We start from the raw sequence: 18,909 nt of genomic DNA, 5'->3' as shown, positions 1-18,909 counted from the left end.
CCTTTAGTCTAAATACATATAAATTATCTAAACTATAATGTATCGTTCCTCGATTCGCCAGGCTCCTCTCATATGACCATTACACAAGTGTTAGACAGCAAGTACAGATGCTGGCAAAATATGCGCATTCCCAATAAGCGTAAATAGTCAAGGATTACATATGTTAGGCTGTGTAGTGTGAACAGAGATACTTTTTCTGAAACGTGAATAAAATGTGAGGACAAAGAGTGGTTTTTCATTCTCATAAAACATTTTAAAATGAAAATGCCCTAGTGTTAAGGCCACCTGAGTCTGTATAACTTGCAATACAAATTTTCAAAAGCAGTATTCCCAAAAACGTATTCCACCAGCATAAATCTCTACTTCAACAAGATTTACATATACCAAGCTTCACAGAAAAAAACTGAGAGATTCCCAAAATCAAGAATTGGCAAAAATTTCCAACCGGACCTCATCCAGTGTTTTTTGTGCTAGAAATGTGTTAAATTAGCAATTCTTAAATGAAATAATGACTCAATTGCATATTTAAATACAACACTTTAGAACATTTTGTAATCTATGCTGCAATCAATCAACTGGAAAATTATATTATTATAACTGCTATTTATATTTACCAGATTCACCACATTTTAAAATAAAATAAAATAAAATAAAATAAATAAAATAAAATAAAATAAAATAAAATAAAATAAAATAAATAAATAAATAAAATAAAATAAAATAAAATAAAATATTTAAATAATTTTTAAAGAAATTAAATAAAAAAATAAAAATAAAAACATAAATAAAAAAATAAAAATAAACCAAAAAATCTGAAAAAAAAATGATAATAATAAAATAAAAGGAAAATAAATAAAAAAAAAAAATAAAAATATATAAAATAAATAAATTAAATTGAAAAACAAATCAAATAAAAGATAAATTTAAAGAAATAAAATAAAAATAAATAAAAAATCTAAAGAAACAAAAAATATAAATAAAAGAAAACTAAATAAAAATAAAATAAAAATTAATAAAGTTAAATAAAATTAATTAAAAGAAAAAGAAAATAAATTAAAATAAATAAAATAAAATAAAAACTAAATTAATTAAATTAAACTAATAAACAAATAAATTGAATAAATAAACAAATAAATTAAATAAATAAATTAACAAAATAAACAAACAAACAAACAAACAAACAAACAAATAAATAAATAAATAAATAAATAAATAAATAAATAAATAAATTAAATAAGATAACAGCCAGATATTCATGAACAAAACCCAAAAAGCAATTGCCGAGCCACGTTTGGTGCCACTACAGCCAGCTGCACCCAAAACTGTCCAAAACCAAGCCAACCCACAGATCAGCATCTGTTAGGCTTCTGAATGTGCAGGGATCACGTCAGGTTATTAATAAGCGAAACGCCTCTCACCTCGACTCCCTGCACTTTGAGCTTCATGTGATCCTCTCGTGTGGTTTTGCCATCTTTCCTCTTCTTCCAGCAGTAGCCATCTTTTCTGTACTTCACCTTCTTCCTGTTGTAGAGGATCATAGAGCCATTCTGCGGCCTACGACAGACAGAAACACACAATTTACATTACACTGCTGTCAGCAGGTGGATTTAACACACACAGAACGTGCATTCGTAGTAATTCAACCTCCTTTAATTTACATAGACAAGAATTCCCCCCAAAACAATTCGTAACTCAACACTAATAAAACACTTTAACACAGTAATGACCCGATCCTCTATCGCTCAGAGCTGATGTGAGGAACGTACAGCTCATTACTATCATAAGCGTATCGGAGATGGAGTAAAACACGTTAGCTTGACGAAAAGCCTTCCAGAGCGCAGCGCTAGCAGGATTAATATGGCATTGAGACCTTTTATGTTGCTGCACGTTCACATTTATACTGCAGCTTTATTGTGGGATCTTCTTCTCAGCCCACTTCTTGCTTTGACACCGAAACAATCGGTCTCAGGACTGTTTTTAATGGCAGCTGTTTATTTCTTTTGTTGTCTTGTGCATTGGTTGCTTCTGCTCATTTTTCAGCCGTGCCATGAACATGTTTCTGGGTTGCCGTTTGCCAAAACTAAAGGCTGAAGAGTCCTGCCAGCTGATGCCATGCTGTGTGGGCAGAGGCCGAACTCTGAAACCTCACCGACCCTGAGTGGGAGACAGAGTTTGATCTGCAGTTTGCATTTAGTTTGGGACTTTTTGACACTTTTTATTTGTTCAATGTTAAAACAATAGAAAAATAAAGAAAACAATAAGAAAATAGAATTGGTCTGAATAAGAACGGCATTTATTACTCAAGCAAAATGGCTCAACGTAAAATTTTTGCTTGAAATGCCTTCTAAAAAAGTGATTTATTTTTAGACAACACGATTTTTTCATAATCATGCATTCTTTTACATTTCAGAACAGTTTTATTGAATTAACCCTGAGATTTTCAAATCACGACTAAATAAATTTGTTATTCTGACCATTAATATATAATTTAATTAAACCATTAATTAAACCATTAATTATAATATAACTTGCCAAATTACCCTAACCTGCTTAGTTAACCTAATTAACCTAACAAAGCCTTTAAATGCCACTTTAAACTTTAAATTAAGTGTCTTAATAAACATCTAGTCAAATATTATTTAATATCATTATGGCAAAGATAAAATAAATCAGTTATTAGAAATGAGTTATTAAAACTATATATGTTTAGAATGCTGAAAAAATGTCTCCGATGAATAGAAATTGGGGGGAAAAGAAACGAGGGGTGGGGGGAGGATAATTTTGACTTCAACTGTATATATAAATTTTTTTACATTTGAATCTATATAAAACTGTTTAAAACCATAAAAATATATAATAATATTAAATATACAAATATATTTAAAATACTATGAATTATTACTAAGACAGTTTGATCTGCAGTAATAAAATATATTTAGAATACTACTGTTTGCATAATATACATAATTATTATAAATAATTTTACTATTATTCTTATTATTCTTCTTCTTATTATTATTAATATATTATTATTTTATTTTTATTCATGATCATGAGGTTTTTTATTTCAGAAGAACTTTATTTTATTATTATTTTTATTCATGTTTTAATTATTCTTTTATATTTTAATCTACATTACAACAGTTTTAATATAAAAAAACAAAATATAAATATATTTAAAATACTAGATTGTAATAGATTGTTATAATAACAATAAAAAATTATTATGTTTTCAGTTGAAGTCAGAATTATTAAACCCTCTGAATTATTAGCCCCCCTGTTCATTTTTCCCCAATTTCTATTTTTTTCAACACATTTCTAAACATAATAGTTTTAATAACTCATTTCTAATAACTGATTTATTTTATCTTTGTCATGATGACAGTAAATATTATTTGACTAGATATTTTTCAAGACACTTCTATACAGCTTAAAGTGACATTTAAAGGCTTAACTAGGTTAATTAGGTTAACTAGGCAGGTTAGGGTAAAATTATATATATTTTTAAATTTAATAACTGCTTTTATTCTAGCCGAAATAAAACAAATAATACTTTCTCCAGAAGAAAAAATATTATAGGAAATACTGTCAAAAGTTCCTTGTTCTTTTAAACATCATTTGGAAAAAACTTTAAAAAAAAAAAGAAAAAAAAATCAAAGGGGTTTAATAATTCTGATTTCAACAATTTATCTATATCTATATAAATCTATATCTATCTATATCTATATAAATCTATATCTATCTATATCTATATCTATCTATATCTATCTAATATATATATATATATATATATATATATATATATATATATATATATATATATATATATATATATATATATATATAATAGGTGAGCAGATAATTAATTTTTAATCTAGATTAATTTCAAAATTAATCTAGCTTAATCTAGATTAAAATGGCTCAATTCAATTCTGCCGAAGGCATTCAGAATATGTGTGCTACCCAAATAATAAGTCTTCGAGAATGGGTTTCTCAAGCCAGGTGGTGCTCATCTCCTGTTTCCAAAATGCATCACAAACTGCTTAAGTAACTGTTCTACTATGATAATTGGTGATGAAAGTAAAAGATGTTCAATAAGATGTAGGCTACTTGTGTTTACTAACTTTTTATTCAGTTAAACATGGATTTTGAACTGTAGGCCTACATAAGCTCCAAACAGCGATTTTTGATCACCTTAATCTGACTAAAGTCATAACTGAGATAAACAGAAATGGAAATAAGACATGTGGAGCATGCATATATTAGTGGCATTACTGAAGTAAACTAATGATCAAACATGGAGAAGTTCATATTGTAGACAACAAAGGAACCGCCTCGATGCAATAATTTATGGCACAATAGATCACCATGTCACAATTAGTTTTATATATACTGACATATATTGTCAAATGACTAAATATTATCTAGCAATAAATAGGTCTACAGGAAGTACAACTCGAATACATAAAATAGATGTTTTTAAATTAAAACATCATGGAGTAGTCCAGCATTTAAACTAACTAGCGACGCAATAAAGCCTGTTAAAAGTCGCGTAATGATTAAATATCGTTTTGCGCGTGTTGATTAGTGTCATTAAGCTTCGCCAGGCGTTCATGACACAGGTCCCTACACATGCCACCACTACCGAGTGACACATGACAGTGAAAACCGGACGTGCCAGTGGCATCTCTACGTCAGATGTGGTTGCACTTCATGTTAAAACTGCTGCTGCGCGGCTGTCAGTAAAGGACCGCGCACACACACACACACACACACACACACACACACACACACACACACACACAAACACACAATACATCGCGAAACGCGGAAGTTTATTTCTTTTCCATAACACTCTCACCAGTCCTTACTCCTTATTTGCGTCTAATACCCCAGTTTGTCACGACGGCATGACTGAAATATTCATGAGTTAAAGTGAAACTGCCGAACTGCAGTTAAAGTCAGGCATCCTGCTGATTTGATTCAGAAGGGCACTTGTATGTCAGAAGATTCACCGGTAAGGTATACATCCGCGCTAAAATATCAAGGTGAAAGTCATCATAGCTTGCTTAGAATAGACCCAGCTCCCAACCCAACTTTGAGAATAGATTATTGGCGATATTTTTTTTATTGCGCAATAAAAGTCTCGAGCCGATAACGGCACACCACTAATATATATATATATATATATATATATATATATATATATATATATATATATATATATATATATATAGTTTGATCTGATGTGCAGTAATAAAATATACTCATAATAATTTGTTATATAATAAACATGATCGATATAAATTAAAATACATTTTAGTAATATATATATATATATATATATATATATATATATATATATACATACACTGTTTTTTGTATACATTTTATTAAATTAATATATTTGTTATATAGTGATATTGTGAATGACCATTGGAAAACATTACACATTCAAAACACATTACATTAATATAAAATGTGCGTATATATTTTTATTACATTTATATTTAATATAATTTATATATATAATTTGCACTTCAATATCATCAAAACAATGAACATTTTTTTCTTTTCTCATTATTTAATTTTTTATTAATTTCTATTCATAATTTCTTTTTGCACTAGAAATGTTTTCGTAAGCCTCCCCCATACAGTAAATGATGCTCATTTCTCTTAGTGTTACAAATTCAAAGACATACAGTATATGTTTCTCCCATTAAGACACAGGTGAGCGTTTTTTTTTTTTTTTTTTTGTATCGAACGCTTCTCAGAATGCTTAATATTTTAACAGGACTATTTATCGTGAGTGTTTTTCAAGCCATTTACTCGGCTCCTTTTCCTCAGGACCTTTGGGTAAGCCATTTTCTTTTTTAATTGAAGGCAGTTTGTTCCAGGAAAAAAATGAAGCACTTTAGCAAAGGGAGGAATGTGAGGTGGGCCCGGAGCAGATTTCCCAAAAGCAGCCGGAACAAGAGCTCTCTTCTCTTCGTGTACTTAGGCGATCCAATTAATCTTATCAGAACTATACATATTTATACATGGAGAGCAGGGGCGAAAGGAGTGCTAACCGTTCTGTTATCACACTCGGATGACAGGACGCCTCTTCTGTTTCAGCGACTTAATGTAGAAATGGAAAATATCAGAGAAAGGTGGTTGGGAATACTGTCTTATTCAAGGACGGTACAGTATATGTTTGATTAAACACACAGGCAGTCGATACGACCTCAGCAGAGCTTTAGATATGTGTAGAATGAATAATAAATGGGATTGTAATGCTTTAGAATGTATTCATAATGCATCAACTATGTAGTCGTAGCACTTAAAGGAACACTCCACCTTTTTTTAAGAGAAAAGTCTCCTAGAGTTAAACAGTTAACTTGAACCATTTTTAAAAATTTATTCAGCCGATTCCTTGTTCTGGCGGGGTCACTTTTAGCTTAGCTTAGCATAATGCATTAAATCAGATTAGACCATTAGCATTTTGTTTCAAGGCACCCTCTAAAAGTCTAATGTGCTTCATATTATCACTCTGCCTGGTGGTAGTAGGAGGTTCATGACTATTATGCCACAGCGGAATGAACCACCAACTATTCCGGCATATGTTTTATGCAATGGATGCCCTTCCAGATGCAACCCAGCACTGGTAAACACACACACACTTATTAACACACACATTCATACACTACAGTCAATTTAGTTTATTCAGTTCACCTATAGTGCATATCTTTAGACTGGGGGGAAACAGAAGCACCTGGAGCAGGGGTCACCAAACTTGTTCCTGGAGGGCCGGTGTCCTGCAGATTTTAGTTCCAACCCTAATCAATCACACCTGAACAAGCTAATCAAAGTCTTGCAGGTATACCTGAAACCCCCAGGCAGGTGTGTTAAGGCAAGTTGGAGCTAAACCCTGCAGGGACACCGGCCCTCCAGGACTGAGATTGGTGACCCCTAACCTGGAGGAACCACAACCACACCCACGCCAACACGTAGAGAACAGGCTAATTTCATACAGAAACACTGTTTTCATACAGAAACTGCCACAACTGGGACTCGAACCAGAGACCTTCTTGCTGTGAGGAGACAGAGCTAATTAATGAGCCACCATGCCGTCCAACGAGAGTATAGCTCCTATTAATATTTGTCTAGAAAATAGTATTCCACATCTAGTAGTAGATTTATTCCAAAAGAAATCTTGAGCTTTAAACACAAAAATCTGAACTTTTTTTAAAAACCAAATGCTAATGGTCCAATCTGATTCAATTCATTATGCTAAGCTAAGCTAAAAGTGTCCCTGCCAGAACAAGAAATCAAGGTTCAACTCAACTGTTTAACTGTAGGAAACTTTTAAAATTAGCCTTAAAAAAGTGGAGTGTTCCTTTAAAGAGGTAGTTCATTAAAAAACTTAGTTCCGTCATCGTTCCATCAAAACAAAATAAAAAAATAAGTAAGTAAATAAATAATAAAATCAGCTGTGTCTGATTAGGGTTAGAGCAAACCTGTCCAGAGCTGTCCAAAAATATATAAATATTTAAAAATAAAAAAACTTTAAATTTATGTAAATTAAGTGTTTAGCAATACATTTTAATAATCAATTATTGAGTTTTAATATCTTTACAGTATAGAAAACATTAAAACATTATTCATGCAACATGATCTTCACGTAAAATTCTAATGTTTTTTGGCATATAATTGTGACCATAAAAGGCATATAATTGTGACCATACAATGTATTTTTGGCTACTGCAAAGGTTTTGTTGTCTGCCTCAAAAATATTGAATATAATGTTCAGAGATAAAATACTAATTATGCAACAATGAAAATAGTAATATGCTACCAAATGAGGTGCAACAGCTTGTTTCCAGAAGTAAAAACATAATTAATTTTCTCCATAAGTATAATTATTTCTAACTATAAATAACAAACCATTAAAAACAGACCTGTTGTGAGCTCAGAGGTACTTAATACGTTTGTTGCATCCATCTGTTTAATTATTTTTAACCTATACATTGTAAAAGAAAAAAGTATTTAATAGTGAAACGCATGCAGTAAAAACTATATTTCAATAAACTTGACATTTATTGCATAAATAAATCCAGCCAGGGAAGCACTGTGGCACAGTGGGTAGCCCAATCGCCTCATATTTTAATAGATGCCTATAGTAAGTTTAAAAATACGGCTAAAAAGTCTGTCTTAAAAAATTCAGTTGTCTTAAATTTCAGATGTTCAATAGTCAAGTTATAAAATTAAAATAATAATAATAATAATTTAATAAAAAAAATTCAAATTCAAATAAAAATTTTTTTATTCAAAATAAGAAATTCAAATTCAAATTGAAAAATAACATTTCTCAATTTAGAATTTAACAAACAAATAAAAAAATCTAATTTAAATAAAAAAATTCTAATAAAAAAATTCTAATTCAAATTAAGAATCTTAAATAAAAAAATTCAAATTCAAATAAAAAAATATTCAAATTAAGAAATTCAAATTGAAAAAATTCTAATTCAAATTAAGAAATTCTAATTCAAATTAAGAACTCCAAATAAAAAAATTCAAATTCAAATGATAAAATTCAAATTCAAATAAAAAAATTCAAATTCAAGTTAAGAAATTCAAATTCAAATTAAGAAATTCAAATTCAAATTAAGAAATTCAAATTCAAATAAAAAATTTAAATAAAAAACAAGAAATTCAAATTCAAATAAAAAATTTAAATAAAAAACAAGAAATTCAAATTCAAATAAAAATAAAACATTCAACTTGAAATTAAGAAATTCAATTGGAAAATCGAATTAAAATCAAGAAATTCAAATTCAAAATAAGAGATTCAATCTTAAATAAAAAAAAATCTAATTCGAATTAAAAAATTTAAATACAGAAATTCAATATCAAATAAAGAAAGTCAAATTCAAATAGAAAAAAAATTCAATGCAATTTAATAAATTCAAATTTAAATCAAGAAATTTATATAAAAATGCAGATGTATTAAATTACAATTGTCAATCATTCAAATGAACAAATTCAGATTGTTTTGGCATATTATTAGCTCCATACTTTTCTAGTTCCTAGTTCTAGTCTTTTTCTATTAAAACTTGAGAAATGTGTTGTTTCAACTCATTTTAAATAAGTAGGCTGAACAAGCAGCAAAAGTCCTTTGTTTTGAGTGTATTGCCAAATACAAACTGTCCCAAATGAAGGTTAAAGATCTGAAAAAAAAAAAAATAAATAAAAAATAGAGTAAATACTGCATTACACACACATACACACACACATACACAAGAGACCCCAAAGCAAACATCTGAATGCTGGACTCGAGCCGCAGGACATCACGGCTGTTAACAGACAGAAGCTCCTGGTGTTTGTACAGTTACGCTGGCATTTAGCCACCTAAAGGACTGCTATTCCATATGGCGCAGAAGCTGATCTGTTTATCCTTGCAGGAGTCCTGCCTGTTTTCATATCTCCTCACCTTGCCTGTTGATTTAATAAGCGATAACAGAGGTGGCAGGCGGTAACAAATCACCCCCCATGTATTCCCCTCAATGTCAGCAATCACACTCATCCGTCAATCAGCTCATTACCGCAGTGACAGGACTACGGCACGCGGCGGATGCCAAAAAAAAAACACGTGTGGACGAGCACATGTGCTGCCGTGAGCTGCTATCAGACGCTATCTAATGTAATTGTGGGTCTGATTGAAGCCAATTTGATTTCTGCCGTGCGCGGGGGTGTCGAGGGTTTTTCTGGAGACGAGATTCCATCAGTGTTTGAGCATCTTATCGAGGAGCGTCGCTAATCGCAGCCTCTGATGGTGCGGTGGGGAAACAGGTTGTGCAGCATTTAGAACGGATCGGAGAATGCGTGTAAGAAGCTATTTAATCCCGGAGCTTGAATTGAGGTAACAAACAGAATGAACACTTGTGAGAGGAGGATATGTTCGATTAAAACAAGCTCTGCAGCGTTTGCTCTGTTAATGTGCTTTATTGGGATATGTGAGAAGCTTGGTGAGCATTAAACATGCAGACCTGAAAATACAGTTGAAGTTGAAATTATTAGCCCTCCTGAATTTTTAGCCACCCTGTTTTTTCCCCAGTTTCTGTTTATCGGAGAGAAGATTTTTTTAACACATTTGTAAATACAATAGTTTTAATAACTCCTTTCTATTAACTAATTTCTTTTTTAGGGGTTTTCACCTTTATTAGACAGGACAGTAGAGAGTATCGACAGGAAAGCATGGGGAGCAGAGAAAGGGCAAGGATCGGCACAAGACCATGAGGCGGGAATCGAACTCGGGTCGCCGTGAGTACATGTGTCGACGCACCAACCACTCCACCACTGGCGCAGACTTAACCGATTTCTTTTAGCTTTGCCATGATGACAGTAAATAATATTTGGCTAGATGTTTTTAGTCAGCTTAAAGTGACATTTAAAGGCTTAACTAGGTTAATTAAGTTAACAGGGCAAGTTATTGTATAACAGTGGTCTGTTCTGTAGACAATTGGGAAAAAAATTGCTTAAAGGTGCTGTACGTAAGTTTTTGACTCTTTTTAAAGCATAAAAATACCATAATATGTTTGCAGATATTTCAGAAACATGCCAAGTGAACATTCTTGTTTATCTGAAAAACAAGGCTGAAGTCAGATATTCTGCTTTGAAAATGCAAGTTACGTGGCAGAACGTCTGTCTTTGTTTTGTTTTTTTTAAATGGCCCACTGCCAGTTTAGCCAATTATATTTAAGCACCCCGGGTTGCCTTTATGGAAAACCATGTATTTTATTCATTAAGTCAGGAAGGCTCTCAAAGCATGCGCCTGCAACCCAAAATGCAGCCTTCGGTGGACAGAAGCAGCCCAGAAATGAGACACAGATTGAGAGTTCCACATGAGGTGGTTATTAATTAGCAAATAATATAAATATTTCGAACGTAAACATTAGGTGAGCAGGTTATGTTGTAACCCTATGTCCAGACGAAACACAACAGACATTTATATACAGCCATTCAGAAAAACACAATAGTGCACTTACTGCGCTCCAACGAAATGGTAAGGTTAATAATCTAATTAATACATATTAAACCTTTTTTACATTATTAAATGTAGATGCTGAATCACTGATATGTGTTGGCTTGCACTGAGTCACAGTTGTAAAGTTCATTTTTAAATGGTTTATTTTATTTTCAAGATCTGAGGTGAACTATCTGCTGCTGCTTTCAGTAGTATGGAAATAAAAGTCATGTAAAATGGCATTCAAACTCACATTATTAGCATTTAACACTGAATAAAGCACGTTGTGGTGTACCTGAGGTGATCATTGTCAGTTTATCCTGTTGTTCATCTGCTAGAAATAGAAGTCGTTTCTAATATATAAATTTCAGATATTATATATTCCTTCTATCACGTGCCATTATTTTTATTTAGAACACAACTTAAATCATCCCTAAATCAGAATTTAGGCTCGACAGTAAGGCACACTGTTGATGTCGTCAATCTGGCAACCTGCGCTTGCGTTTGTTTTGAACCAGGCGTGCAACACCTAGTTCAACCATTGGGTGTCAAACTTAAACACTGCACCTTTAAGGGGGCTAATAATATTGACACTGAAAGGTAAAAAAAAATAATAATAATAATATTAAGAACTGCTTTTATTCTAGCCAAAATAAAACAAATCAGACTTTCTCCAGAAGAAAAAATATTGTAGAAAATACTGTGAAAAATTCCTTGCTCTGTTAAACATCATTTGGGAAATGCTTAAAGAAAAAAAAACAAATCACAAGAAAGGGCTAATAATTGTGACTTTAACTGTGTATTTTCTGTCGCACTTCTATGCAAAAATCGACTAAATTATGAACACAATATAGACCATAATCACAACTAAATGTCCATAAATTCTCTAGGAGTTTAGTAAACAGGCACCGGATGTGTGTTTCACCTGGATAGAGTTAAGACCAAAAACATGCTAACCCTCTTCAAAATAATCCCGAAGATCCATGACTTTTTGGGGATTACTTTGGCCCTGATAAGGAAAACAGCTCATAATCAGAATGAAGTATTGAAAGAGTCAAAAAATGCGGATTGTTTTCAGTGAGTGTTGGGTTTAGGGATTGGGTTGGGATTGAGGGATAGAATATAGATGAAAATATCTAAGGGAAGTCCCTATACAGATAGCTGTGCAAGTAAAAATGACTTAATATTCAAGGCCAAACAATAACAATAAAAATTTGTCAGTGTATTTCATGGATTTACCACAAAAAAATTTCTTAGAAGGCTTAATTGATGCTTTTTGCTATGCATTAGAACTATATATTGTCTATACATGACTACATGATCACTTGAGTCATCTCAACATGCTTTTAGGACTTGAAATGAACATATAACACAACTTTTCTGATCTGGTTGAGAATTGTTGAAGAGGCAACTGCTTTCCCCCTAATTCCAGTAACTAGCGTCAACTTTCACCTTCAGTTTGACATCTGTAACCAATCCCAATCGGCGAGTCTACTTCATACCGTATTCTCCACTATATCCTATCGCACGCTATCAGCCATGAGTTTGATCCTTTTCGCACGCTTACTCTGATCCCATCAACAATTGCGTGAACCTGGAGTTTCAGTCTGCTTGGCTCCTCTTTCTCGAAACAGACGGTGTTCGGGACAGTGATGGGTGGAGGGTTTCGTCTACGTCTGATTGCCTCCAAACAAGAAAACTGATGTCCCTACATGGCTTATCGGAACGGCGGACCCTGAGGACGGCTTGAAAGGGTATAAATAAAGGCCTGTCTGTCTTCAGCAGCCCACAAGTGGATTAGAAATTGGGTGTTTGTGTTTGTAAGTCTGGCGGGATAAGGAGGTGGTCGAGTCTGTTGCCTTATCTCCAAAAAGCAGAGAGCACCAGGCTGCCCGGGATCAATAAGGCGACCACAGGCAACAAGCGCTAACCTTAAAATGCACAACGCCCCCAGACCGAGCAACCCCAGCGAGCATTTGGTCAGGGTGAGTTTTCCAAAAGGGCATGGAAAGGCCACAGCATTCATGGCTGAATAATTGCATACAGGAGTTGCTGCATACGAGTGGGCTTCCCGATCGTCTCGTTTTCAGGCTTTCCCTCTGGGGGCTGGGGGTTATCAATGGTGGTGGCATTTGGAGCTGTGGTGTGAACGGTAATGGAAAGACGGCGCTGAGTTTGGGCCCTCGGGGAAAATCACATCGAGGCTTCAGCATTGTGTTAACTGGATGAGTGTGAAAAGGGTAAAGCCACGGAAGCTATTAAACCTAATTAAATCATTACTAGAAACATTACGCCGCTTATGTTGGAGATGTTTTTAAACTGTTTTCTTTGCCCTCGGGTTTCAACATATTTATACTCTTGGACCAAAAAAAAAAAAAAAAGAAAGTCCAATAGTGAGGTAAACAAGATTTGCATTTCCAGGAGGAAATGGCACAGCGGCAAAAAGCAGCATGTTTAAGTTTTAGGATTCAGCTCTGTGTAAATTAAGGCCTACTTTTGCTGTTGTTGACACCTGAGGTGTCCACAATCCAGAACCGCAGACCTGGTTCACTTGCAATTCATGAGCGTGAATTATAATTGAATCAGCCACAATTTTCATTCTTTTCTAATAGAAAGTATTCCCTATTATATTTTTTCTTCTGGAGAAAGACTTTTTTTTTCTTAAGAAAATTATTCTGTAAATCAAGGTGGCGTTTATTAAATGTAATTTTTTTTTTTTATTTGTAAAATACTTATTGAAACTTTAAATGAATGCTTTCTTATTGTTTGTAGTTTCAAGTGAAATTATTACTCCAGTCATTACTGTTTTTATTAATAGTACCATTAATAATAATAATAATAATAATAATAATAATAATAATAATAATAATAATAAATAATAATAATAATAATAATAATAATAATAAATAAATAAATAAATAAATAAATAAATAAATAAATAAATAAATAAATAAATAAATAAATTAATAATAATAATAATAATAATAATAATAATAATAATAATAATGATAATAATAATAATAATAATAATAATAATAATAATAATAATAATAATAATAATAATAATAATAATAAAAATAATAATAATAATAATAATAATAATAATAATAATAATAAAATAATAATAATAATAATAATAATAATAATAATAATAATAATAAATATTAGAGTGACTTCTGAAGGATCATGTGACTGAAGACTGGAGTAATGAAGCTGAAAATTCATCTTTAAAATCACTGAATGAATTATTAAATTAAACTATAAGCTACTTTTTGAACAGTTCTTTATTTTATATATATATATATATATATATATATATATATATATATATATATATATATATATATATATATATATATATATATATATATATATATATATGAATTTGCAAAATATTTTCATATAGGTTACAACAAAATATATCCTAAGTAGTATATTTCAGATTCGCATAAATGTAGACAGATCCTCTAGTGTGCAATAAAATGTACCGGGAGTAATGCATTTACATTTTTGTACTGTATTCACATGCCATTTATACGATTTATGCAACAAAAAAAGAGCTTTTCTTACTTAAAGTTGTTGGAAAGTCCAAATATCTACATTTCAATATGAAAACTGGCAGATAATTGTACTTGTTTTAAAGGAAAGTTGAAGACGCTACTGTTAAAGTAGAACACGGAAGCAGCTTAATAGGGAAATCGAAAGAATGTCTGCGGTCTGGAGGTATTTTAAAGTTGATAAACTGTGAGATATGTAAACTTTTGATTGCCTGCCGGGTATCTTAAATTGAGGTACTGTTTGTTTTTTACTGTTGCACTAAGGTCCAAAAGGGAAGAATTGATGTTATTTATTACTTGATTATTCAAGCTTCTTCACAGAAGTGCTCTGTTTGTTAACAGAGTTGCTGAATGTTAAAATAAGGTGAATTAAATAACAAATAAGGAACATCCTGGATCTGTTTCTTTGCTCTTCTTTAATCTTTTTTTTATGTATTATAGAAGTATCGGATTGGATTTCGATATCGGCAGATACTCAAAATCAAATGACCCAGACTCGAGGGCAAAAAAAATTCTGATCGGGACATCCTACTGCTATTCAAGCTATCTTGTGAAACTATATATTTAGCAATATTTATAGCAGAAAAATAAAATATTGCAATATCAGTTTTTCCAATATCGTGCAGCCCTTACATATATATACAGCTGAAGTCCCCTGTATATTTTTTTCTCCAATTTCTGTTTATCAGAGAGAAGATTTTTTCAACACACTTCTAAACACAATAGTTTTAATAACTCATTTCTAATAACTGATTTACTTTATCTTTGCCATGATGACAGTAAATAATATTTGACTAGATATTTTTCAAGACACTTCTATACAGCTTAAAGTGACATTTAAAGGCTTAACTAGGTTAATTAGGTTAACTAGGCAGGTTAGGGTAATTAGGCAAGTTATTGTATAACGATGATTTGTTCTGTAGACTATCGGAAAAAAAATCTAGCTTAAAGGGGCTAATAATTTTGACCTTAAAATGTGTTTTTAAAAATTAAAAACTGTTTTTATTCTAGCCAAAATAAAACAAATAAGACTTTCTCTAAAAGAAAATATTATCAGATATACTGTGCAAATTTCCTTGCTCTGTTAAACATCATTTGGGAGATTTTTAAAAAAAAGAAAACAAAAAAATCTAAGAGGGGCAAATAATTTTCAAAGGGTATTTCCAAAGGGTATATATATCCTCTAGTGTGCAATAAAATGTACCCTGAGCAACGCATTTTACATTTTTGTACTGCATTTAAATGCCATTTATACGATTTATGCAACAAAAAAATAGCTTTTCTTACTTAAAATTGTTGAAAAGTCCAAATATCTACATTTCAAAGCGAAATGTAAAATGAAATGTGAAATGAAAAAATATTATCAGATATACTGTGCAAATTTCCTTGCTCTGTTAAACATCATTTGGGAGATATTTAAAAAAGAAAAAAAATCTTAGGGGGGCAAATAATTTCCAAGGGGTATATACTGTATATATATATATATATATATATATATATATATATATATATATATATATATATATATATATATATATATATAATCAAATTAAGCCTTTAATTGTCACTTTAAGCTGAATATTAGTGTCTTGCAAATGACTAGTAAAATATTATGTACTGTCACCATGGCAACGACAAATTTAGTTATTATTTTAATTATTAAATCTTCTCTCCATTAAACTTCACTTGGCAAATAGTTAAAAGTAAAGTAAAAGTATATCACAGGAGGGCGAATAATTCTGTTTTCAACTGCAAATAGCCAGATACAGAGCAAAGCAAACCAGAACTTTTGTTAATGTGACACAAGCAACTCTAATCTTCCAACTTTCACTTTAAATTCCTTTTAAAAAAGTTTTCCAAAACATCTCAGCGAATCGACAATGCCGCTGTTGTTGTGTAAAAAACATAAAGGCTAGACAAGACACCTAGAACATTCTCCCAGTCTAGCGTGAGATACAGCGACGCATGATGTGTTTTCCTGCATGTTCTCCTGCTGTTATCTGCTGTGGCAGGACCCATGCTGGAGCTTCTGCACAGGGTTAATTAAGTCATTGGAGGTGCAGGGCTCCTCATGAATACATCAGCATTGGAGGCTGTGGACTATCTGTGTTTGTCAGGGGCTCGGGCTGCTCCCTGTCCACACACAAACCCTCCTGTATCTCAGTGAGCTTCACACCCACAGGGAGCCAAATTCATTTTCACCGGACTGCAGGGTATTACAAAAAATCCTCTTTAAGCAGGAGCAGATCTCCGCTCTGTTGTTATATATACAGTTGAAGTCAGAATTATAAGCTCTCCTGAATTATAGGCCCCCCTCTATATTGTATTCCCCAATTTCCCCATAATTTCTAAACATAATAGTTTTAATAACTCATTTTTAATAACTGATTTCTTTTATCTTTGCCATGATAACAGTACATAATATTTGAGTAGATTTTTTTCAAGATACTATTCAGCTTAAAGTGGCATTTAAAGGCATAACTAGGTTAATTAAGTCAATTAGGTTAGGCAAATCATTGTATAATAGTAGTTTGTTCTGTAGACAATCCAAAAAAATATTGCTTAAGGAGGCTAATAACATTGGCCTTAAAATGGTCTTAAAAATATTATAAACTGCTTTTATTCTAGTCATTTTGACTTCACCTGTAGGTGTCTTCATCGCTGTGTGCTGGCAGAGTTGTGTACTCGTGAGGTGCTGCTCGACTGAGGGACGAGTCTTCAAAAATCAATCAGAATCAACACATGCTTCAAAAGCAGCTCGATGGAGTACTTCCCTCTGAACTACTGCATTAGCAGTGTGAGATACAGTACAACACGGTTTTAGAGTGGAGTTTCTTCACTGTTCTGTCAAACACAACCGTAATTTGGGAAATTGACTTTACTATTATTGTCCATTATAAAAAGGAAACAGGAGCTTAGAACTTAGTGAGAATAAATCCTCACTGGTTTGAAGCCTCATTTGGCTTAGTTACTATTACTAACTCTCCTACTTTCCTACTAGTAGGTACTCTTTCAGTGGTACTGTAAATGGCAGAGCTTGTTTCTTTAATAATATTTTTTATTATTTTAGAAAAGTGCATTTCTATTTATATATTTAGATATTTTTAAGTTACTTTACAAGGTCTCCACTCCAAATAAAATAAATCTACATAAAATTCAATAAATTAATAAACATACTCTCATTCCCATCTTCCCATATTAGTCTCATGCATCTGTATTAATAAAACAATGAGAAAGAATAAATAAAACAAACAAACAAATACATGAAATTGTAAATAAATAAAATGCAAAATTGAGAAGAAATGTGTGGTGCAAATTTGCCTCAGAAAGCATTTTATTAAGTTAAATAAAAAAATATATATATATAAAACAAAATAAAATATAAAGAAATCTATTAAATAGATAATTGAATAAATAAATAAACAAATAAACAAATAAATAAATAAATAAATAAATAAATAAATAAATAAATAAATAAATAAAAATTTAATATGATATAAATAAATCAAAAAATAAATTAACAATAGAATTGTAAATAAATAAAAATATATATTATATAAAATAACATCTAAAATAGTATTTAAAATAAAATATTATATAAAAAATACCTTAGTTAATTAATAAAATAAAATAAATAAAAAATCTGAAAATAAATGAAATTAAAAATAGAATTGTAAATAAAAAAATGATAAATAAAATATATTATAAAATAAAATCTAAAATATATTTAAAAATAAATATAAAATAAACAAAAATAAAAAAATTAATAAAATAAATAACTTAAATAAAATAAAATATAATAAATAAAAGTCTAAAAATAAATTAAATAAAAAATTGAATTGTAAATAAATAGTTAAAATTAAATCTAAAATAAAATCTAAAATAATATTTAAAAATAAATAAAATTATTAAATTAAATTAAATTAAATTAAATTAAATTAAATTAAATTAAATTAAATTAAATTAAATTAAATTAAATTAAATTAAATTAAATTAAATTAAATTAAATTAAATTAAATTAATGATAGCTGGTATCATGAGTTACAGTTGAGACTCCAGAGTTCATTTTCATGCCAACACCACTTTGTTCAGTAGTGTGCTTGTTGTGTTCAAATGCGTAAATGAAAGCAGAAAACAAGCTTCAGAAACTTCCCCTGATGTTTTCTTTCCATGTCGTTTCTCACACCACATTGTTAACTCTGACCCTTTTTAAAACCCAGCCTAAATAAAGTACAGTAGACTTGCTTCTGGTTATCTACCTTCGCCAAGTCTCTGTCTATTCTCATTCCAGTCTCATCTCAGTCTCACACCTCTGTAATTTCATATCCATCATTAAAAGGCTGTGGG

General features: G+C 31.0%; 1 protein-coding gene across 1 annotated transcript in view; it reads right to left on the bottom strand.

Annotated features, from left to right (window-relative positions):
• Positions 1-18,909, bottom strand: part of LOC130237101 (calmodulin-binding transcription activator 1) — a 575,132-nt gene that overhangs the window by 139,279 nt on the left and 416,944 nt on the right. Inside the window, exon 5 of the mRNA XM_056467908.1 lies at positions 1,419-1,554. Within this exon, the coding sequence (XP_056323883.1) occupies positions 1,419-1,554 (136 nt within the window). The remainder of the gene's footprint in view (positions 1-1,418; positions 1,555-18,909) is intronic.

This window comes from Danio aesculapii, chromosome 11, assembly GCF_903798145.1.
Source record: "Danio aesculapii chromosome 11, fDanAes4.1, whole genome shotgun sequence".
Taxonomy (NCBI): Eukaryota; Metazoa; Chordata; class Actinopteri; order Cypriniformes; family Danionidae; genus Danio; species Danio aesculapii.
The sequence above is the reverse complement of the archived record's forward strand: the minus strand, read 5'-3'. Positions and strand labels throughout refer to the sequence as shown.